This window comes from Hypanus sabinus, chromosome X2 (assembly GCF_030144855.1).
Source record: "Hypanus sabinus isolate sHypSab1 chromosome X2, sHypSab1.hap1, whole genome shotgun sequence".
In the NCBI taxonomy this organism is placed as follows: Eukaryota; Metazoa; Chordata; class Chondrichthyes; order Myliobatiformes; family Dasyatidae; genus Hypanus; species Hypanus sabinus.
The window spans coordinates 3,707,851-3,728,513 of record NC_082739.1 but is presented as its reverse complement, the minus strand read 5'-3'; the positions used below and the strand labels follow the sequence as shown (position 1 = coordinate 3,728,513).

The 20,663-nt window shown below is 42.3% G+C and overlaps 1 protein-coding gene across 8 annotated transcripts in view; it reads right to left on the bottom strand.

Moving 5' to 3' along the window:
- LOC132385096 (uncharacterized) overlaps window positions 1-20,663 on the bottom strand; it is a 175,324-nt gene that overhangs the window by 142,608 nt on the left and 12,053 nt on the right. For 7 of the 8 annotated variants that reach the window (XR_009509075.1, XR_009509073.1, XR_009509070.1 and 4 more), the window contains one exon: window positions 12,384-12,441. Coding sequence is in view for 1 of the 8 variants with exons in the window: in XM_059956833.1 (XP_059812816.1) it covers window positions 12,384-12,441 (58 nt within the window). In the remaining 7 variants the exon portion in view is untranslated. Of the gene's footprint in view, window positions 1-11,523; window positions 11,616-12,383; window positions 12,442-20,663 lie in introns of those variants that run through there. The other variant, XR_009509074.1, reaches the window with a different exon arrangement.

Here is a 20,663-nt window from a genome sequence, read left to right as displayed (position 1 = left end):
TTTGGATTATTCCTGCCAAAATGTAGAACCTCACACTTCTCAGCATTAAACTCCATCTGCCAACGTTCAGTCCATTCTTCTAACTGGCTTAAATCTCCCTGCAAGCTTTGAAAACCCACTTCATTATCCACAACACCTCCTACCTTAGTATCATCTGCATACTTACTAATCCAATTTACCACCCCATCATCCAGATCATTTATGTATATTACAAACAACATTGGGCCCAAAACAGATCCCTGAGGCACCCCGCTAGTCACCGGCCTCCATCCCTATAAACAAAATGGAATTTATGTACTATTACTGTAAATGGCTGGCATGGACCCAATGGGCTGAAGGATCTATTTCCCTGCAGTTTCTCTCAATCTCTGTAAAGTTGGGTGGAGGTGTTTTGCAGGGTGAACACCACCACTGAAATTGAGGTTTATTCAAAATAAAACCATCTGAGAGATCATAGTAGGGTGTCAGCCCTGCCCAGACAGGCACCTCCCAGTCTCCACCCAGCTAACAGGAGTCCCTTGCCACTCATTTCTAACCCATCACTTGCAGCCTATTTAAACCTGCCTTGTTCACTCATTGAACCAGCCAGCCTCAGCCAGTTGCTCCTAGTCTTCAGTTATCTCGTTGCCTGTGGTGCTTATTACCTGCTCTCTCATTTTGTTGCCTTCATGGCGTATTATTTTTGCAGTCAAAGTTATCATTCATTGCTGAATTATCTCTGCTGTTCTTCTATAGGGTATTCTCAAACAGAGTAGGGTAGGGTAGTAAAGGTATGCCTTTAGGAGACCTCCTAGCACCAAGCAAGATGAAACATATTTAATGAATTGGTAGAGATTGTCGAATCACTTTAACCCAGCCTCTTCAGACACTGTTGAAAGTTAAAAATTTGTGACCAAAATCCTTAGATCATATAGTGATATTGATGAATTTGTCATTAATTTCCATGTCCTTCTCCACCGAATGCTGAGTTAGGTTTGTGTGCAACTTAACAGTTGAGCAATTCCAATCTAATTTATTGAATGCATACGATTTAATGTTTGAGCATGTATGTAAATAGCAATGGAGACAGCTTCTAAAAACTCCAGGGTCTCTGTCATAAACACAAGAGATTCTGCAGATGCTGGAAATCTGAGCAACACACAGAAAATGCTGGAGGAACTCAGCAAGTCAGGCAGAATCTATGGAGGGGAATAAACAGTTGATGTTTTGGGCTGAGACTCTTCATCAGGAGTTTCTGTCAGTACCTGATGCAGTATTAGTGCAAGTATTGGACACACTGAAACAGCAATGACTTCGACAAGAATTCCTCACTTGTAGACCCCAATCAGTTCAGATTGGCAACATCTCCTCTGTGTTAGTAGGGAAGTGGTGTTAGGTAAATTGAAGGGATTAAAGGCAGATAAATCCCCAGGGCCAGATGGTCTGCATCCCAGAGTGCTTAAGGAAGTAGCCCAAGAAATAGTGAATGCATTAATGATAATTTTTCAAAACTCCTTAGATTCTGGATTAGTTCCTGAGGATTGGAGGGTGGCTAATGTAACCCCACTTTTTAAAAAAGGAGGGAGAGAGAAACCGGGGAATTATAGACCAGTTAGTCTGACATCGGTGGTGGGGAAAATGCTAGAGTCCGTTATCAAAGATGTGATAACAGCACATTTGGAAAGAGGTGAAATCATCAAAGTCAGCATGGATTTGTGAAAGGAAAACCATGTCTGACAAATCTTATAGAATTTTTTGAAGATGTAACTAGTAGAGTGGATGGGGAGAGCCAGTGGATGTGGTATATTTAGATTTTCAAAAGGCTTTTGACAAAGTCCCACACAGGAGATTAGTGTGCAAACTTAAAGCACACGGTATTGGGGGTATGGTATTGATGTGGATAGAGAATTGGTTGGCAGACAGGAAGCAAAGAGTGGGAGTAAACGGGACCTTTTCAGAATGGCAGGCAGTGACTAGTGGGGTACCGCAAGGCTCAGTGCTGGGACCCCAGTTGTTTACAATATATATTAATGATTTAGACGAGGGAATTAAATGCAGCATCTCCAAGTTTGCAGATGACACGAAGCTGGGTGGCGGTGTTAGCTGTGAGGAGGATGCTAAGAGGATGCAGGATGAATTGGATAGGTTAGGTGAGTGGGCAAATTCATGGCAGATGCAATTTAATGTGGATAAATGTGAGGTTATCCACTTTGGTTGCAAGAACAGGAAAACAGATTATTATCTGAACGGTGGCCGATTAGGAAAAGGGGAGGTGCAACGAGACCTGGGTGTCATTGTACACCAGTCATTGAAGGTGGGCATGCAGGTACAGCAGGCGGTGAAAAAGGCAACTGGTATGTTGGCATTCATAGCAAAAGGATTTGAGTACAGGAGCAGGGAGGTTCTACTGCAGTTGTATAAGGCCTTGGTGAGACCGCACCTAGAATATTGTGTGCAGTTTTGGTCCCCTAATCTGAGGAAAGACATTCTTGCCATAGAGGGAGTACAGAGAAGGTTCACCAGATTGATTCCTGGGATGGCAGGACTTTCATATGAAGAAAGACTGGATCGTCTAGGCTTATACTCACTGGAATTTAGAAGATTGAGGGGGGATCTTATTGAAACGTATAAAATTCTAAAGGGATTGGACAGGCTAGATGCAGGAAGATTGTGTCCGATGTTGGGGAAGTCCAGAACGAGGGGTCACAGTTTAAGGATAAAAGGGAAGCCTTTTAGGACCGAGATGAGGAAAAACTTCCTCACACAGAGAGTGGTGAATCTGTGGAATTCTCTGCCATAGGAAACAGTTGAGGCTGGTTCATTGGCTATATTTAAGAGGAAGTTCGATATGGCCCTTGTGGCTAAAGGGATCAGGGGGTATGGAAAGAAGGCAGGTACAGGGTTCTGAGTTGGATGATCAGCCATGATCATACTGAATGGCAGTGCAGACTCGAAGGGCCGAATGGCCTACTCCTGCACCTATTTTCTATGTTTCTATAAGATAATGAGAGCCATTGATCGTGTGGATAGTCAGAGGCTTTTTCCCAGGGCTGAAATGGCTGCCACAAGAGGGCACAGGTTTAAGGTGCTTGGAAGTAGGTACAGAGGAGATGTCAGAGGCAAGCTTTTTACTCAGAGAGTGGTGAGTGCGTGGAATGGGCTGCCGGCGGCTGTGGTGGAGACAGATACGATAGAGTCTTTTAAAAGACTCCTGGATAGGTACATGGAGCTTAGAAAAATAGAGGGCTATTAAAAATTACCTCTAGGTAATTTCTAAAATAAGTACATGTTTGGCACAGCATTGTGGGCCAAAGGGCCTGTATTGTGCAGTAGTTTTTCTATGTTTCAATTATGCTTATGTCTGTGAGGCTAAGCACAGCTCCAATGCTGTGTTTAAGTTTGCTAATAACACCACTGTCGTAGGCCAAATCAAAGGTGGTGATGAATCAGCATTTAGGAAGGAGATTGAAAATCTGGCTGAGTGGTGCAACAACAACAACAATCTCTCATTCAATGGCAGCAAAACCAAAGAGCTGGAGATCCATGAGCCATAAAGAATTAAAGGTGGAGAAGGTCAGTAACTTAAATCCCTTGGCATTATCATTTCAGAGGATTTGTCCTGGGTCCAGCAGCACATAAGTACCATTACAAAGAAGGCAAGGCAGTACCTTTACTTTCTTAGAAATCTACAAAGATTCAGCATGTCATCTAAAGCTTTCACAAACTTCTGTACTGTAGATGCGCAGTGGAGATTACATTGACTAGTTTCATCATGGCCTGGTATGGAAACACCAAGGTCCTAAATCAGAAAAGTCAACAAAAAGCAATTGATACAGCCCAGTCCATTACAGGTAAAGCCCTTCCCACCATTGACAGCATTTACATGGAACGTTGCCACAGGAAAGCAGCTTCCGTCATCAGGAACCCCCACCATCCAGGCCTTGCTCTCTTCTTGCTGCTGCCATCAGGAGAGAGGTACAGGAGCCTCAGGGACCAAACAGCCAGGTTCAGGAACAGTTATTACCCTACTACTATCAGGTTCTTGAACCAGAGGGGATAACTCCACTCACCCCAACACTGAACTGATTCCACAACCTATAGACTCACTTTGAAGGACTCCAACTTACTTGTTTATTTACTATTGTTATTTTGTTTTTTTTTCTTTTTTGTATTTGTAGTTTGTTGTCTTTTGCACATTGGTTGTTTGCCTATCGTTTTGTGTACAGTTGTTCATCGATTCTATTGAGTTTCTTTTCATTGTCTGCGAATGCTCACGATAAAAATCTCAGAGTTGTGTATAGTGACATAGTACTTTGATAACACTGGACAACAAATTTTTTCTAAAGTGTTGCTTCCTCAGATTTTTTTTTGTTTTTGATAGACCACTTGAAGCTGAACAGAAATATAATTACAGGGTACTTGTATCACATAGGAATTTGGAGAAAAAAAGAAATCAACTTTTATTGATTTTTCTGTATAATAGTGCTGACAATGCCAAGATTTGCAAGGAAGAAGTTTAAATGGAAATGCAGAAATTTAATCTTTAGTGACATGTTGCACTTCATGGTTTTGTATGCTTCAAGCATGTTGTCAACCAGCTGCACGTAGTTTGGTGCTCTGTAATTGCCAAGAAAATTTTCAACATTCTTGAATGTCTTCCACGCAATTTTCTCCAGTCCCACTAGACCTTCTTCCAGGTGCCTGTCATTTGTGACCTGTTTATTTTGTGGACCAACAAAAATGCCTTCCTTAATCTTGACATCATTTGTCTCAAATATCGAAATCCTCATGAATTTCATGTAGGCCTTTCCTGTCCTGCAATAAGTATATATATCTATATTTATACACAGTCCTATAAAAAGTATTGACCCCCCCTTGGAAGTTTCCATGTTTTACTATTTTACAACATTGAATCACAATGGATTTAATTTGGCTTTTTTTTTACACTGATCAACAGAAAAAAAGACTCTTTCATGTCAGAGTGAAAACAAATCCCTACAAAGTGATTTAAATTAATTACAAATATTAAGCACAACATAATTGATTACATAAGTATTCACCCTCTTTAATATGACACACCAAATCATCACTGATGCAGCCAATTGATTTTAGAAGTCACATAATTGGTTAAATGGAGATCTGTTTTTGGAGACCTTTATGCAGTCAAGGTGTTTCAATTGATTGTAGTAAAAATACACCTGTATCTGGAAGGTCCAACTGCTGGTGAGCCAGTATGCTGGCAAAAACTACACCATGAAGACAAAAGAACACTCCAAGCAACTCTGTGAAAAACACAAGTCAGGAGATGGATACAAGAACATTTCCAAGTCACTGAATATCCCTTGGAGTACAGTTAAGTCAATCATCAAGAAATGGAAAGAATATGGCACAGCTGTAAATCTGCCTAGAGCAGGCCATCCTCAAAAACTGAGTGACTGTGCAAGAAGGGGACTAGTGAGGGAGGCCACCAAGAGACCTACAACAACACTGGAGGAGTTACAAGCTTCAACAGCCAAAATGGGAGAGACTGTTGCCCAGGTGCCTCACCAGTCATAGCTTTATGGGAGAGTGGCAAAGAGAAGGACACAGTTGAAAAATCTCACATGAAATCTCAGCTAGAGTTTGCCAGAAGGCATGTGGGAGACTCTGAAGTCAGCTGGAAGGAGGTTCTATGGTTTGATTAAACCAAAGTTGGGCATTTTGGCCATCAGACTAAACACTGTGCTCATCATCAAAAACACACCATGAAGCATGGTGGTGGCTGCATCATGCTGTGGGGATGCTTCACTGCAGCAGGCTCAGGAAAGCTCAAGTTAGAGGATAAAATGAATGCAGCAATCCTGGAGGAAATCCTAATGCAGTCTGTAAGAGAACTGCAACTCGGGAGATTTGTTTTCCAGCAAGATAATGACCACAAGCATAAAGCCAAAGCTACACAGGAATGGTTTAAAGAGTGGCCAATATGACCTATCCACACAGACTCGAGGCTATAGTTACCACCAAAGGTGCATCTACTAAATATTGACTTGAAGGAAGTGAATACTTATGCAAGCAATTATTTTGTTTTTATATTTTTACTTAATTAAGATCACTTTGTAAAAATCTGTTTTCACTTTGACACGAAAGAATCTTTTTCTGTTGACCCGTGTGAAAGAAGTCAGATTACATCGACTGTGATTCAATGTTGTAGAACAATAAAATATGAAAACTTCCAAAGAAGGTGGATACTTTTTTACAGGCACCTGGCCCTGGAGCAACACTGTTCCTTTGGCTATATTCAACTTACGGATGAATGACAATTAAACTTGAACTTTAAATGTACACTGTACAAAAGTTTTGCAACATACAGAAGCAGGCTGAACTGGAACTCTGGTGAGAATCTGATGTTCTTTGCCATGTTAGATCTGCCTCGTGCATCCTCATAGTTAAATGTGAAAAGAATAAAGTCAAATCTATCCAATATTCGGCATCCTTGAGAGGCTTTATTTGGACACTAACCTTCTTACAGCACAAGTTATTTGAGCCATTAAGGGGAAGATGCTAAAGGACTCTAAGTTTTGTTTTTACACAGAGGGTTGCATGCGCAGAGTGCCCTGCCAGAGGAGGTGGTAGAAGCAGATACATTAGGGACATTTAGGAAACTCTTGGAAAGATATATGGATGTTAGAAAAATTGAGGACTGTGTAGGAGGGGGAAGCATTAGATTAATCTTAAAATAGATTAAAAGGATGGCACTTAATGACTTTGGGATGTGGGTGAAAACAAGTGTAGTCTCAGGAGATGGTGCAAACTTAGTGTCAGAACTAACCCGGGTCACTGGAGCTGTGAACCACACTGCTTCCTCACAGCAGAATTATCTAGTTCTATTATAAACAAAGAAAGTAAATTATCTAAAATAGTTGAAATCAGTATTGAGTCCGGAAGGCAACAATGTGCCCATGCAGAAGATATGGGCCTTGACAGCTTCCTATTTCCTGGTCCAAACTGGCTCTATAAACCCTCTGCACACCTATTCCACAGCAGGATGAGTGGAGAGTTCATCACTTCTTGCTTCATTGCAGGCCCAAATAGCTCACCCTCACCCATTCCTCTCATTGAGTTTATTTTTGCACTGAACAACTTCTTCAGCTTCACTCATTCTCTCCATTGTAATGAAGTCAAGATGCACTGGGCAGAGATTAATCAGTTCTTGATTGGTCTGGACATTAAGGGAAAAGGCAGGAGAATAGGGCTGAAAAAGAACTGAGCCGTAGGCGAATGCCAGGGCAAACTCAATTAGCTACATAGCCTAATTCTGCCACAATATCTTATGTCTATTATCCAGCATCAATATCAAAGATGTGTGATTCATAACATTGGGGAGGACACAGCGAAGAAGATGAGACTGCTGCAAGAGAAGTCTCAATGGATTAGTCTCTTCTTGTGCACCACACCACCAGCTGTGCACTGAAACACCCTGCAGTGATACCTCCAGTTAGGAGTTGGGGGTAAACAAAAAGCCACATATGGACAATGGCCATTGTTAGTGTCCATCAGCTCAGCAAACAAAAGGATCTGAAAATCAGCAAGTGCATATTTGGCAAGACTGCAACAAAGGCAGTGTGTCCATCAGGACTACCACAAAAAAGGTGATGGTGGTGGGCAGGCAGCCAATCACGATGGGATGCATGCCCCACTTATGTAAAAGAACTGAGATCCATTGTCGTGATGCTTGGTTTTCCTGAGCAGATTGTAAGAGATAAATGATCCACACTTTCAGTTTGTCCAAGATGATATTAGAGATTACTTTACATCTCCTTATCACCTAGCCCCAAAGAGAGAAGCTGAGGGAAATATGCACAAACTTAAGGAAGCTAGGTGTAATTCAGATTTTCCACTAAGCCATAGAGCAAGACCTTACACCACTGCGGGATACATCCCTGCAGAAATGCCGATAACAAGGTGGCATGGAATATGCTAAAATTTGTTCCAGCTTAACCTGGAAGGAAAGTTAAAGAGAAGTAGTTGAAACAAAGTAAATATCAAGCTACTTGCTATAAAGTGAATGGCTCAGGAAAATGTTAATGTTCATATGCTGAGAACTCCATTTAGGTCAGAGCTGAGAGGATGGGAAATAGAACATAGAATATTACAGCACAGTACAGGCCCTTCAACACACAATATTGTGCCGATCTTTTAACCAACTCTAAGAACAATCTAACCCTTCCTTCCTACATAGCCCTCCATTTTTCTATCATCCATGTGTCAATCTCATGCTTTCTTAAATGTCCCTAATGTATCTGCTTCGACCACCACCCCTGCCAGGCTATTCCACACACTCTCCACTCTGTGTAAAAATCTTACCATTGGAAAGATTGCGGAGAAATGTTGGGCCAAGAGTTAGTTGGTGATTCATGCAGGTCACTTGATCTCAGTCTGTACCAGATACCAAGGAGGACTGCAAGGAAGCTAGAAACGAGCTGCTGGAGGAACTCAGCGAGTCAGGCAACATCTGTGACGGCAAAGGGGTGGCCAATGTATTGGGTTGAGACCCTGTTTCGGAACTGAAGAATAGTAAGGATGATTGTGAAATTGAATATTCCAGAAGAGTCTGTGAATCTCTGCTAGGAGCTTGAAGCCCGATGTCTGCAGGCCCAAGTCTGTGTCCGCTGGAGGCCAGTCCAGGGGTTAAGGGATTGTGTATGTACAATAGTAGGAGGGAGGAATGGTGTTTGTTTTTGTTGTTTTGTTGCTTGTGTTCTGTTTTGTTCCACCAAACATTGTGGGTGTTGGAATGTGTGGTGACACTTGCAAGCTGCCTCCAGTGCATCATTGGTTGTTAATGCATTTCACTGTATGTTTCAATATACACCTGATAAATAAACATGAATATTGAATTTTGAAGAGTAATTAAAGAGGACGGAACATAGCACGTGACTGAAAAGAGTCAAGAAATTAAACCTTTTATGTTCAGAGATGGATGTTCCATCAACAAGTTATTCATAAAGATTCATCACACAAGGTTAAAGAAGGGTGAAAAACCTCCCGGCAGGTACCTCAAGAAGCATCATCTCGAGACCTGTGCCACCCAGCAGGGAACTGAGAGCCGGCTCTGGCAGTTCTACCACTTGCCTGAAGACGCACATCTATCTACATTTTCTGCCTTTCCTTCTCCAGTGCTTGATGGGTCTATAACATGTGGACTCACTTTCAAGAACTCTACAATTCATATTCTCAGTATTGTTTATTTAGTTTTTTATTATTTGTATGATTTGTTGCTTGTCTTTGTTGTGCAAGGTTTTTCATGTGCTCTATTGTTTTTATTTTGCTGTGAATGCCCACAAGAAAATGAATCTCAGGGTAGTATACGGTGACATATACACATTTTGATAATAAATTTACTTCAGCTGAGACCTTGGAAAGCTTAAAGGAGACATGTGAAGCAATTTCTTACACAGGTGCTTAGAATGGGCTGCCGGGGTAGTGGTGGAATGTTTGATAACAACATTTAAGAGGCATGTCAGCAGACACACGAGCAGACAAATGGTATTGTCTAGATTAGCATCATGGCTGGCACAAATATGGTGGGTTGAAGGGCCTGTTTCTCTGTTGTATAGGTTCTTGATTAGTCAGGGTGTCAAAGGTTACAGGGAGAAGGCAGGGGAATGGGGTTGAGAGGGAAAATAAATCAGCCATGATTGAATGGCAGCAGACTCGATGGACTGAATGGCCTCATTCTGCTCCTATGTTTTAAAGTCTTATGGAATCACTGGGACCTCAGCTTCTCTGAAGGTTCCTTCTGACACCACATTTTAACCCTTCCATTCCATCAACTCTCAGCTGCACGCACAATGCTGATCTGGCATTCCCCTTGCATCCGCCCAGTGCTACAAAAATATTTTACATAAAGGGTAACAGAGCTCACTTCAACTTAGGTGAGTTTAGCAACATTCTCTCCAAATGTTCATGGGAAAAGCCAGTGAAAATTCGATCCTAGCTTGCTTTAATTGATGGAGCACTCCCTCTTCTGGTAATTTCATACTTTAATTTATCATACAAAATCTAATCTTACAGCTAATAATGCCTCTCTCTCATTTTCCCTTCCCAAAGAGAGAGACAGATGGCCTATTAGAAGGTCCTCACCAGCTGTTGCAGATTTGATTTTCCACACTGGACATACAGCTGTAGTATGTCCACCCAGTGATTTTCAAGCCACCAGGTTATTCAACCCAAGATTGCTTAATATTACAAGCATTTTATTGATGCTTAACTATAAAAAACTACAGTAAACCTGATTTTAGTTAACCTCCCCACCCCCCCCCCCCCATTACCCCTGTCACTGCACTGCACTATAAACACTTTAAACCACTGTTTATAAAGCTGTTTATGTTGTAAGTACATGTTGGTATTTATGTACTTAAGCACATTTCATTCCATATCCATACTTTAACCACTAGCTTATTTTTATATAATTCTTTATTCTTATAATTGTTGAATGTTGTTTTTGTTGCATGTCACACCCTGACCAACACACCACGTCAAATTCCTAATGCAACTAAATGTACATGGCAAACAAAGTTGATCTTTAATCCTTGGAGGTCTGACACTTACAAAAGTTTCAATGGCTCTTCCAATCAGGACTACCAGTTCCAACCACCAAGGTTTGGCCTGTTTTCAAGATTAGATGTTAAACTAAAAGAGTCTGATTTTGACGTAGAATATTCTTAAGCAGAGTAGTGTAACTCAGTGTTCCCCTCCATCAGATTATCTGGTCATTTTAGGTGCTTGATTAGTCAGGGCATCAAAGGTGACAGGAGGAAGGCAGGAGAATGGGGTTGAGAGAGAAAATATATCAGCTATGATGGAATGGTGCAGACCCAATGGGCTGAATGGCCTCATTCTGCTCCTATATCTGACTATCATGGTTATCATATTGCTGTTTGTTGGTGCTTGCTGTGCATGAATAGGCTGCTGCACTTCCTACACTAACTCATTTTTTAAGTAATTGATTGGGTCAGAATATTATTGGAATGAGCTGAAAATGACATACAAATTGTTTTTTTTAATGTCTTTTGACTTCATGGCCACTAGTCTTCCAAAGGGTCTGAGTGGATAATTATGCTGTCCAGTTTCTCTGGGCAGCTTGAACAGTCCATAAGACATAAGAGCAGACATAGGCCATTCAGTCTGTCAAATCTGCTCTACCATTCCATCATGGCTGATTTATTACCCCATTCAACCCTATTCTCTTGCCGTCTCCCTTAACCCTAGACACCTTGTAACTGCACCGGTCCAATGAAATAATGGCCACACAACATACAGATGTCCTGGAAGATTTATTTTTATTTCCCTCTCTCTCTCTTTCTTCAGCAGACACTGTGAAAACTATAAGAAAGTAAAGGACATAAAAAGCTTGAAACATACATCTTTTAAAGTCTCTCAAGCTCATGTCCACTGATAAACAACTCCAAAACACTTCCGCACAATAAATCACTAAAAACGTATCACACTGTCCATGTAAAGGCACATCAACAACATTATATAAAACAAATAAAACACAATTACCGTGTGCACCTCTTGGACCACATACAGAATAAGGTTATTTTAAGGCCATATGTCTTCCTCTGCTTCCATATTGATTCTGACCCATAATGCCACAGTCATGCACTCATTAACCTCTGGTCATGTGACCCATTAACCTCTGGTCATGTGACCCATTAAACTCTACATTAAAACCTTACATAAAAGGCACAAAATTTTTAATCAAACATTATTTTAAGATGATAAAATAATCATGAATTTATGACAAAAACATATAAAATAAACAATGAAACATGTCTCTGAGACAGCTGCACACCTTGACTAATCAAAACCTATCAACCTCCGCTTTAAATACACCCAATGACTCGGCCTCCACAGCTGCCTGTGGCAATGAATTCCACAGATTCACCACCCTCTGGCTACAGAAATTCTTCCTCATCTCTGTTTTAAAGGGATGTTCCTCTATTCTGAGGCTGTGCCCTCTGATCCTAGACTCTCCCACCATAGGAAACATTCTCTGCACATCTACTCTACCTAGGCTATTTTCAATGAGATACCCCCACCCCCTTCATTCTTCTGAATTCCAGTGAGTACAGGCCCAGAGACATCAAATGCTACTCATGCATTAACCCCTTCATTCCAGGAATCATTGTTGTGAACCTCCTTTGGACCCTCTCTAATGCTAGCACATCTTTTCTTAGAATTCTTAGCTGACCAGAAAAGGACCCCTTTATCTCCCCTCCCCCCACTCTTTGCTTCCTGCCAGTCAGCCAATCTTCTATCCATGCCAGTCGTGTGGGCATTTGGAGACAGGCCACTGAAGCATAAGCAGATGGCTTCAGTTTCATTTCTGAATAGTGGCCAGATGGAAATTGGAGACCTACCTCTTGCTGTGCCGTCCTTTGAGCTATTGACACTGCTTCGGCGAGAGCCACTGTCCTTCTGAAAGAACAAGAAGAATCTGTATCATTGGCCATTATAGTCACCACTATCTTGATCAACTATCATCGTGATATTCTCATTGTCACGTCCAAGGAGGTTGTTTCTTATATCAATAAAGTTCCTTTAACCCAGTTTAGTTTTTTTTAAAGGGAATTGCAAGATAAAATAAACCTGGAATTTGTTTTAGTTTTGATTTATATTTTCAGCCAAATAAATTTTGTTTTAAAAGAAAAAAAGCTGCAACAGAAATTGTTACTATTGTGTTGTGCCTTGATTTGAAGAGCTTCTGCTATAACCTAATCCTTTGCAATTCTTGGACCATTCTTCTGTAGCAGTTTGTGTGAATAAAATTGGATACGTTTCATTCTCTCCCATACTGATAAACTACTGCAGCAGAAATGTTCAAGAACATAGACCATGGAACAGTATGATGCACCATCAATAACTCTAGGAGACTGGAAGTGAACGATAGGCTTTTATTAACAGCGAAAAAGGGAGCACGACCATGTCGAGACTGAGGGAGGAGCAGTGCCCCCAATCGCCTTTATACAGGGGTCTGTGGGAGGAGCCACAGGAGCAGTCAGCAGAGAGGTGTGTCCAGACAGGTATATGTAGTTCACCACACAGCACAGCATAGGAACAGGCCCTTCAGCCTGAGATCTCTGTGTCAAACATGATGCCAAATTAAACTGATGCCTTCTGCCTGCACGTCCCTCCACCCCTTGCATATTCATGTGTCTGTCTAAATGCCTCTCGAACACCACTGTCATATCTGCTTCCGCTACCATCCCTGGCAGCACACCACTCTCTGCGTTAAAGAGACTTACCCCATACATAGTACATAGAACACTACAGCACAGTACAGGCCCTTCAGCCCTCAATGTTGTACTGACCCTTTAACCTACTCTATGATCAATCTAATCTTTCCCTCCTACATAGCCCTTCATTTTTATATCTCCTCTAAACTTCACTCCTCTCGCTTTAAATGCATGTAGTACTTGACATTTCTACCCAAGAAAAAAGAATCTGTCTATCGCATTTAATGTCTCTCAAAATTTGACCAACATCTATCAAGTCAGGTAAAGTATTAGGTAAACTTCTATTAGGATTCAAATTAGTTAAATCAGAATAATCATATGGTATGGTACTGTTCCACAACAATTTCATCTAATGGAAAGACTCAGTCTACATTTTAGACACTATAATTCTTTGGAATGAAATATATTCAACTTCAAGTGCCAGGCTTTAGATGTTTCAGAAAGGACAGGGAGGGAGGCAAAAGAGGTGGGGGCATGGCACTGCTGATCAGAGATAGTGTCACGGCTGCAGAAAAGGAGAAAGTCATGGAGAGATTGCCTACGAAGTGACATTATGCATAGGTACGTTCCAATGAAACAGGGAAAGGATGGTAGGGTACAGGAACTGTGGTGTACAGGGGCTGTTGTAAATCTAGTCAAGAAGAAAAGAAAAGCTTATGAAAGGTTCAAAAAATAGGTGATCATAGAAATCTAGAAGATTATAAGGCTAGCAGGAAGGAGTTTAAGAAGGAAATTAGGAGAGCCAGAAGGGGCCATGAGAAGGCCTTGGCAGGCAGGATTAAGGAAAACCCCAAGGCATTCTACAAGTATGTAAAGAGCAAGAGGATAAGATATGAGAGAATAGGACCAATCAAGTGTGACAGTGGGAAAGTGTGTATGGAACCAGAGGAGATAGCAAAGGTACTTAATGAATACTTTGCTTCAGAATTCACTATGGAAAAGGATCTTGGCAATTGTAGGGATGACTTGCAGTGGATTGAAAAGCTTGAGCATATAAACATTAAGAAAGAGGATGTGCTGGAGCTTTTGGAAAGCATCAAGTTGGATAAGTCTCCAGGACCAGATGAGATGTACCACAGGCTACTGTGGGAGGCGAGAGAGGAGATTGCTGAGCCTCTGGCAATGATCTTTGCATCATCAATGGGAACGGGAGAGGTTCCAAAGGATTGGAGGGTTGCCGATATTGTTCCCTTTTTCAAGAAAGGGTGTAGAGATAGCCCAGGAAATTATAGACCAGTGAGTCTGACTTCAGTGGTTGGTAAGTTGATGGAAAAGATCCTGAGAGGCAGGATTTATGAACATTTGGAGAGATATAATATGATTAGGAATAGTCAGCATGGCTTTGTCAAGGGCAGGTCGTGCCTAATGAGCCTGATTGAATTTTTTGAGGATGTGACTAAACACATTGATGAAGGTAGAGCAGTAGATGTAGTGTATATGGATTTCAGCAAGGCATTTGACAAGGTACCCCATGCAAGGCTTATTGAGAAAGTAAGGAGGCATAGGATCCAAGGGGACCTTGCTTTGTGGATCCAGAATTGGCTTGCCCACAGAAGGCCAAGAGTGGTTGTAGACAGGTTATATTCTGCATGGAGGTCAGTGACCAGTGGTGTGTCTCAGGGATCTGTTCTGGGACTCCTACTCTTCGTGATTTTTATAAATGACTTGGATGAGGAAGTGGAGGGATGGGTTCGTAAATTGCTGATGACACAAAGTTTGAAGGTATTGTGGATAGTGTGGAGGGCTGTCAGAGGTTACAGTGCGACATTGTAAGGATGCAAAACTGGGCTGAGAAGTGGCAGATGGAGTTCAACCCAGATAAGTGTGAGGTGGTTCATTTTGGTAGGTCAAATATGATGGCAGAATATAGTATTAATGGTAAGGCTCTTGGCAGTGTGGAGAATCAAAGGGATCTTGGGGTCCGAGTCCATAGGAGACTCAAAACTGCTGCGCAGGTTGACTCTGTGGTTTAGAAGACATACGGTGTATTGACCTTCATCAGTCATGGGATTGAGTTCAAGAGCCGAGAGGTAATGTAGCAGCTATATAGGACCCTTGTCGGACCCCACTTGGAGTACTATGCTCAGTTCTGGTCACCTCACTACAGGAAGGATGTGGAAACCATAGAAAGGGTGCAGAGGAGATTTACAAGGATGTTGCCTGGATTGGGGAGCCTGCCTTATGAGAATAGGTTGAGTGAACTTGGCCTTTTCTTCTTGGAGTGACGGAGGATGAGAGGTGACCTGATAGAGGTGTATAAGATGATCAGAGGTATTGATGGTGTGGATAGTCAGAGGTTTTTTCCCAGGGCTGAAATGGCTGCTACAAGAGGATACAGGCTTAAGGTGCTTGGAAGTAGGTACAGAGGAGATGTCAGGGGTAAGTTTTTTACTCAGAGAGAGGTGAGTGCATGAAATGGGCTGCCAGTGACTGTGGTGGAGGTGGATACAATAGGGTCCTTTAAGAGACAGTTTCATGGACAGGTACATGGTGTTTAGAAAAATAGAGGGCGATGGGTAACCCTAGGTAATTTCTAAGGTAGGGACATGTTTGGCACAGCATTGTGGGCCGAAGGCCTGTATTGTGCTGTAGATTTTCTATGTTTTTATGTGTCATGGAGTTATTTGTGTTACATGCCTAGATTTCGGGGTCCTGTCATTGGCAAGCCTGGGGTCAATACCAGATGTCAAAGTCGGAAGTTGGTATGTTTGGAATTTGAGGCCCGGTGGCCAAAGCCCTGGGTCTGCGAGTCTGCCAGTCCACAGCTGATGTCCGCTAGACAGGAGGCTCAGAGGCAGCCTGTTCTGGGATTGGAGGCCTGGGTATGTGGGTGGGAGGGACAAAAGAGTCTTGTTTTGTTGTTTTTTTTGCTGTAGTTTTGTTGTTGTTGGTACTGCTCATGCTGTTCTGCTGTACATTGTGGGCATGGTATGTTGGTGTCGAAATATGTGGCTTCACTTGCGGGCTGCCCTCAGCATATCTTTAGGTTGTTAACAATTCACTGCATGTTATAATGTACCTGTGATAGATAAATGAAACTCAATCTGAATCTGATAGTTCATCTTATATCTCTTACCTCTCTATTCTTGTTGATGTTATAATGCTGGTAATAGAAGAGTAACTAGAATGGGGTGGATCCTCCAGGTAGAATCCACAGTCTGCTCCCCTCCCACACAACCGCTCACCTGTCTGGACACAGCAGGCAATCGCACTGAGCCTCCACACCCTCAAATCAGGCAATTAAGCCTCAGGCAACAGAGGGCAGAACTCCTGAACACAGAGCACCTTGACGGGCTTTTGATGGCAAAACCATGAACCTCTGTCAAACTGGCAAGGAATTTTAACAGATTAATTGCCTCTGACTATTAAAATTTAGAAGTAACAAGAACAATAAACTAAATTGAAAAATATTCTTACCTCTTGCCTTTTGAATGAATGGAGCTTCCAATCCTATTTATATTTCAATACAAGGAGTATTGTAGGAAAGGCAGATGAGTTTAAGGCATCGATCAGCATGTGAAATAATGACATTGTAGCTATTAGTGAGACTTGGTTACAAGAGGGACAGGACTGGCAACTCAGTGTCCCGGGGTTCCATTGTCTTAGACATGAGAGAATGGGAAAGATTAAAGGGGGAGGGGTGGCGTTACTAGTCAGGGAAAATGTCACGGAAGTGCTCAGTCAGGACAGACTGGAGAACTCAACTTGTGAGGTGTTATGGGTGGAACTGAGAAAGAACAAAGATACCATATGACCACGTTTATGGGGCGATATCACAGAGCACTCAACAGTCCGAGGGATTTAACAGAACACACTTGTAGTGAGATCACAGACTGTTGTAAGAAACATAAGGTTGTTATAGTAGGTGATTCTAACTTTCCACATATTGACGGGGAATCCCATACTGTAAAAGGACGAGATGGGATAGAGTTTGTCAAATGTGTTCTGGAAAGTTTCCTTCATCGGTACTTAGAAATCCCAACGAGAGAGTGTGTGATACTAGACCTGCTATTAGGGAATGAGTCAAGGCAGGTGATGTGCATCGTGTGACCACAATGACATAGAGAAACAAATTTGTAAAGAGATTGCTGACTGTTGTAAGAAACATAAGGTTGTTATAGTAGGTGATTCTAACTTTCCACATATTGACGGGGAATCCCATACTATAAAAGGACAAGATGGGATAGAGTTTGTCAAATGTGTTCTGGAAAGTTTCCTTCATCAGTAGGTCAAAGTCTCAGCGAGAGAGAGTGTGATACTGGATCTGTGATTAGGGAATGAGACAGGGCAGGTGATGTGTAGGGGAACACTGCATCCAGTGACCACAGTGGCATTAGTTTCAAAATCAATATGCAAAAAGATAGGTCTGGTCTGCAGGTTGAGATTCTAAACTTTGATGGTATCAGAAATGACCTGCCAGGTGTGGATTGGGACAGGCTGTTTTCTGGCAAAAGTGTGCTTGGTAAGTGGGAGACCTTCAAAAACGCAATTTTGAAAGTACAAAGCTTGTTTGTGCCTGTCAGTATCAAAGGTAAAAATAACAAGTGTAGGGAACTTTGGTTTTTAAGGGATATTGTGACCCTGGTTAAAAAAAAGGTGCATAGCAGGTATAGGCAGGTAGGAACTAATGAGGTACTTATGGAATATAAGAAATGTAAAATAACACTTAAGAAAGAAATCAAGAGGGCTAAACGAAGGCATGAAGTTGCACAAGCAGACAAGGTGAAGAATCCTAAGAGATGCTACAGGTAGAGCAGAAAGATAGCAAAGGGCAAAGTTGGTCCTCTGGAAGATCAGAATGGTAATCCATGCATGAAGCTAGAAGAGATGGGGAAGATCTGAAATGGATGTTTTGCATCTGTATTTACTCAGGAGACAGACAGAGTCTACAGAAGTGAGGCAAAGCGGCATCAACCTCATGGACCCTGTACAGATTACAGAGGAGGAGGTGCTTCCTACCCTGAGGCAGAGTGGATAAATCCCCAGGGCCTGACAAGGTGTTTCCGCAGAGCTTACAGGAGGCAAGTGCATAAATTGCCAGGCCTCTAGCAGAGATATTTAAATCATCCTTAGCAACAGGAGAGATACCAGAGGATTGGGGGATAGCCAATGTTGTTCCACTATTTAAAAAAGGCTCTAAACACAAACCAGGAACTTATAGGCCATTGAGCCTGACATCAGCAGTTGGAAAGTTATTGGAAGGTGTTCTAAGAGACTGGATATATGAGTATTTGGATAGACATGGACTGATTAAGGATAGTCAGCATGGCTTTGTGCATGGTAGATCATGTCTAACCAATCTCATATAGTTTTTCGAGGAAGTTGCCATGAATGTTGATGAAGGGAAGGTAGTAGATGTTGTCTACATGGTCTTTAGTAAGGCATTTGACAAGGTCCCGCATGGGAGGCTGGTCAAGAGTGTTCAGTCGCTCAGCATTCAGAATGATGTAATAAACTGGATTAGACATTAGCTTTGAGAGAAGCCAGAGCATGGTGGTAGAGGGTTTGGCTCTCTGACTGGAGGCCTGTGACTAGTTATTTGTCATCTGTATCAATGGTCTGGATGATAATGTGCTTAACTGGATCAGCAAATTTGCAGATGACACAAAGATTGGAGGTGTAGTGGACAGTGAGGAAGGCTTTCATGACTTGCAGAGGGATCTGGACCAGCTGGAAAATTGGGCTGAAAAATGGCAGATGGAATTTAATACAGACAAGTGTGAGGCTTTCCATTTCGGTAGGACCAACCAGAGTAGGTCGTACACAGTGAATGGTAGGGCACTGAGAAGTGCGGTGGAACAAAGGGATCGGAATACAGGTCCACAATTCATTGAAAGTGGCATCACAGGTAGGTTGGATTGTAAAGAAAGCTTTTGGCACATTGGCCTTCATAAATCAATGTATTGAAAACAGGAACACACACAAAATGCTGGTGGAACACAGCAGGCCAGGCAGCATCTATGGAGGGAGAAGCGCTGTTGACGTTTCGGGCCGAGACTCTTCGTCAGGACTAACTAAAAAGAAAGATAGTAAGAGATTTGAAAGTAGGAGGGGGAGGGAAAAATGTGAAATGATAGGAGAAGACTGGAGGGGGGGGGGGGGTGAAGCTGAGAGCCAGAAAGGTGATTGGCAAAAGGGATACAGAGCTGGAGAAGGGAGAGGATCATGGGACGGGAGGCCTAGGGAGAAAGAAAGAGGGAAGGGAGCACCAGAGGGAGATGGAGAACAGGCAGAGTGATGTGCAGAGAGAGAAAGGAAAAAAAAGGGAGGGAAAAAAAACTAAATATATCAGGGATGGGGTAGGAAGGGGAGGAGGGGAAGTTAGAGAAGTCAATGTTCATGCCATCAGGTTGGAGGCTACCCAGCTGGTATATAAGGTGTTGATCCTCCAACCTGAGTGTGGCTTCATCTTGGCAGTAGAGGAGGCCATGGATAGACATATCAGAATGGGAATGGGACGTGAAATTAAAATGCGTGGTCACTGGGAGATCCTGCTTCCTCTGGCGGACAGAGTGTAGGTGTTCAGCGAAACGGTCTCCCAGTCTGTGTCGGATCTCACCAATATATAAAAGGCCACACCGGGAGCACCAGACGCAGTATACCACACCAGCCAACTCACAGGTGAAGTGTCGCCTCACCTGGAAATACAGGAGTTGGGATGTTATGTTGAAGTTGTATAAGATGTTGGTAAGGCCTGATCTGGAGTATTGTGTGCAGTTCTGGTCACCTACCTACAGGAAAGATGTAAACAGGGTTGAAAGAGTACAGAGAAAATTGACAAGGATGTTGCCGGGTCTGGAGGACCTGAGTTATAAGGAAAGACTGATTAGGTTAGGACTGTATTGCTTAGAATGTGGAAGATTGAAAGGAGATTTGATAGAGGTATACAGATTTATGAGGGGTATAGATAGGGTAAATGCAAGCAGGCTTTTTCCACTGAGCTTGAGTGAGACTACAACCAGAAGTCATGAGTTAATGGTGAAAGGTGAGAAGTTTAAGGGGAACATGAGGGGAAACATCTTCACTCAGAGAGTTGTGGGAGTGTGGAATGAGCTGCCAGCTCAAGTGGTCTATTCAAGCTCAATTTCAACGTTGAAGAGAAGTTTGGATAAGTTCATGGATAGTAGGAGTGTGGAGGGCTATTGCCCCGGTGCAAGGTCGTTGGGACTAGGCAGTTTAAATGGTTTTGGCATGGACTAGATGGGCCAAAGGGCCTGTTTCTGTGCTGTATTCCTCTGTGACTCTATCCTTGTTTTAGACACCCACAGCAAGAAAACAAAAAGATTCTTACTACCTACTCTATCTATTCCCCTCATCACTTTGCATATTTCTGTCAGCTTGCCTCTCAGCCTCAATCACCACAGGAGAAACAAATATTGCCTATCTAATCTCTCCTTATAATTA